This window comes from Oratosquilla oratoria, chromosome 4 (genome assembly GCF_046742065.1).
Source record: "Oratosquilla oratoria isolate Oo_2021 chromosome 4, ASM4674206v1, whole genome shotgun sequence".
In the NCBI taxonomy this organism is placed as follows: Eukaryota; Metazoa; Arthropoda; class Malacostraca; order Stomatopoda; family Squillidae; genus Oratosquilla; species Oratosquilla oratoria.
The window spans coordinates 20,276,520-20,280,236 of record NC_134780.1 but is presented as its reverse complement, the minus strand read 5'-3'; the positions used below and the strand labels follow the sequence as shown (position 1 = coordinate 20,280,236).

Sequence of the window (3,717 nt, the reverse complement as noted above, 5' to 3'; positions counted from 1 at the left end):
ATCCATGGTGCTAATGACCCGTTCTCTCCTACTCTGTCCCATACCAAAAAGTCTTCTCTCAGTCTTATCTTCTCCTTTTGATGGTCTTAGCAATGCACTCAAATCACCTCTTTCTCTTCTTTCTTCCTTTGATGATAGGTCCAGTGCTTTCAGTCTCCTTTAATCGATTAAGCCGATATGAACAAAGTAAAATTGCTTATTGAAACTGTGACATGTAATTAAGGTGTTTCGCTATATAATGAAATATCTAATTAGAATTTCTTTCTTCTATTTTTCGTGAGTCTGGTCGATTATTCCAGCTGTCGCCAGGTGATTTTATTCAGCTGAGGGAAACCCCCAAAGGGTTATTATTTGAAGTTAATTATTTCAGTCTATTTCATTAAAAAAAATAATTCAAATAGTTTTATTCGCGAGGTGATGGGTTTTGGACAGGGAGCGGTTTTAGTTGATCTTATATGGTCAAATCTTGATAAAAAATTGCTTTTCATAGAAAATTCAAATTCCATCATTTCAGTGTATATAAAGCTTTTATATGTCCAAGCTTATAAAAGTTCCTTTTAGTATCAATTCCAATGGTCCAGAGTAAACAAAGTTGCGTAACAACGATGATGTCAATGAAGATGTTGAATCATCACGCAATTGCAAGTAATCCAAAGATAATTTTGATAACCATTTCGATAGTTAAACAACTCAAATTTTGAGTGCAGAGAGGTGTTCAGTGACGATGTCCAAGAGGATGTTGAATCGAACATCACGAAGTCTTTGGACAAGATCATCAACTGAAATTCGATCCTCGGGATTATAAATCATTGCCCTTTCGATAAGAAGAGAAATTTCCTTGTTTCGATCTTCCTGGGCGATAAGAGAGGCCAAGAGATATCCGATGGAGTAGACATCACTTGCAGAAGAAGTTCCTCGTCCCTTGAAAAGCTCGGGAGCAATGTGAGGAAAAGTGATGTGACCGGTTCTGTTCTTGCTGCAAACGGCCTTGCCGATGCGAACGGCGCTTCCGAAGTCAATAAGAGTTGCGTCCCAAAGGTCGCAGTTCCTCGTCACGACGATGTTATCTTGTTTTATGTCGTTATGAGTCCAGCCACGAAGGTGAATAAGGCGAACGCTCTCTGCGACTTGAAGACCGATGTCAACAGCCTGATACATCGAGAGCTGTCCTCTAAGAATCAATTTATACAGAGAGCGTCCCCCGTAGCTGGTGATAAGAGTCACTGGGTTTTTGCCTACGCCAAAGAGAGTTGGTACACGAGGAACTCCTGACAACGTTGCCAGAGCCTCGGCTTCTTTAACCATGGCGGGCAAAAACCTTTTCTTCTTGTAGATCTTCGCGACCGCTCTCCTGTCCCCCGCTTGAAGAAGGAAGACCTTGGAAAAGGTTCCTTCGCCGTGACGTCGGCCGTTCTTCAGAAGTCTCTTGAGGACTTCGGTTTCAATCCATGTCAGCTCACGTGGTTTCTCCATTTTTGTGTCCAAAGAAAAAGAATTCCCAATTATTAATTCATTTTCGGTCCAGGACCATTTTCGTCATGATTCGGGAAGACGAGCTTAGATTTGGTCCAAAATGCGAGCACGAATGATAAGGTGAGTTCATGTATACAATACACGATTCGACATTAAAGACGATCATGTAATGCAGATATTATTCCTTTATCTTTCTCACACACACACACACACACACACACACACACACACACACACACACACACACACACACACACACGCACACACACATACACACACACACACACACACACACACACACACATATATACACACACATAGCTCAAACTCTGTGCGCGCGCGTGTGTAGATGTATGTGTGTGTGTGTTTGCATGTGTATGTGCATGTGTACTTGTGTATGTATATATATATATATATATATACATATATATACATATATATACATATATATATGTATATATATATATATATATATCTATATATATATTGGAAAACTGTAAACACCAGATTCAATTGAAGGGTTTATTTGCCCGACGTTTCGATTCCCGTCCAGGAATCGTCTTCAGGGGGTATAACGGTTACAAGAATGTGAACTCATTATGAATTCGCCGAAATGGTAAACCTGGAAAAGCTTCACCCTTTCAGTCAATTGTACAAAGCATACCTTACAATAATAAAATAAAATAAAATAAAGTAAAATAAGAATAAAAATAAAAATAATAAAATACATTACAATACAAATTCAAAATCAAATATAAAGTTACACATTTTTGAACATAAAACAAGCGAAACAAAAGTAACCATAGGTGACACACAGTAAACAACAACAGGACAGAGAGTAAATAGAAGTGGACCAAATGTCCGAACTGAAGAATCAGGAACAAACGACTAAATAAAAACAAAAATGCACTACAAAAATACATGGCTGTGAACAAAAAAACAAGAGTAGCAAAAAGCCTCTAACGTAACACTAACGTGAAGAGTTAAGAACATAGAACAAGGACCAAATGTCCGCAAAGAAATGTCAAGGGTAAACGACTAAATTACAACCAAACAAATAAAACCAAACAAAATAAAGAGTAAATGGCAGTGAACATAAATCAAGTGTGACAAAAACATCAAAACGAAACCCAAAAGTAAAAACAGAACAAAATCCAAAGACGTAAAAGAAAGAAGGTGGACCAAATGTCCGCCGAAGTAGGAAGTGGGGGACAGGAGGAACAAGGACTCAATAACAAATGACTACATTACAAGCAGACAAATAAAAAGCATAGAAGATAACCGTAGAGAAAAAAGGAAGCAAACTACAACTGTAAAGGAGGACAAAAGTCACGGGAAGGGAGAGTCGAAGAGGAGCACTGGGAGACCGCTTTCGAGAAAGGAAGTCGGCCAAAAGCCAACTGGTGAACAAACGACAGGTCGAAAAGAAGCAGACGGAGAATAGAAAACAGAACAGAGGAATTAGCCTGTGTTACTCCTCGTGCCTAAATAAATAGGGTTGAGGTCAATGCACCTGTTTATGCAGTTGCTCTTAGTTTCCCATGCTTCCAAGAATAGTCTTTTCTTTTTGTTATTTTCTTTATGTAGAGTTGTCACTCCATCCCAATCAATCATGTGTTGGTGTTCTGTAGTGTGTTTGTACACGGCCAATTTCGGATCTTCTCGCCTAACTGCACGTTGGTGTTCTTGTACTCTAGTGGCTAATTTCTTTTGTGTTTCTCCTACGTAATCCGTGTCACAGTCCGTGCAGCTTATGCGGTAAACTACACCGGCCTGTTGTGTAGGTTCTTCGGTGTCTTTTACTTTGGTGAGATTTCTGTGTAAGGTGTTGAGGGGTTTGTGTGCTACTTGTATTCCTTTGTCACGTAAGACTCTTGCAGTGACCTCTGAAGCCCCTTTGATGTAGGGGATAGTGACTCTAGGTGTGAAATGTGGTCTCTGTTGTGGGGTGTCGGTGGGTCGTGCTTTTGTCCATTTCCGTATGGTACTGCTAGGATAGCCGTTGTTCAGGAAGACCTGTAAAAGGTGTTTTCTTTCGGCCTTCTTGGATTCCACAGAAGAACAGACTTTATCTGCTCTGTTCCATAAAGTCCTGATCACACTCCTTTTGTGGCAATATGGATGGTAGCTATCATAGTCCAACAGTCTATCAGTGTGGGTGGGCTTTCTGTAGACACTTGTACCAAGGGTGTCACCTTCGCGCTTGACGCAAACGTCCAGGAACGGCAGTTGGAAATCTTTCTC

At 40.1% G+C, this 3,717-nt stretch overlaps 1 protein-coding gene across 1 annotated transcript; it reads right to left on the bottom strand.

The window, feature by feature from the left end:
- Positions 1 to 690: 690 nt before the first annotated feature.
- On the bottom strand, positions 691 to 1,473 carry LOC143024422 (serine/threonine-protein kinase PknK-like). Its single transcript, XM_076183223.1, has one exon. It carries the CDS (start codon positions 1,471 to 1,473, stop codon positions 691 to 693), a length of 783 nt encoding a protein of 260 aa, XP_076039338.1.
- Positions 1,474 to 3,717: the final 2,244 nt, after the last annotated feature.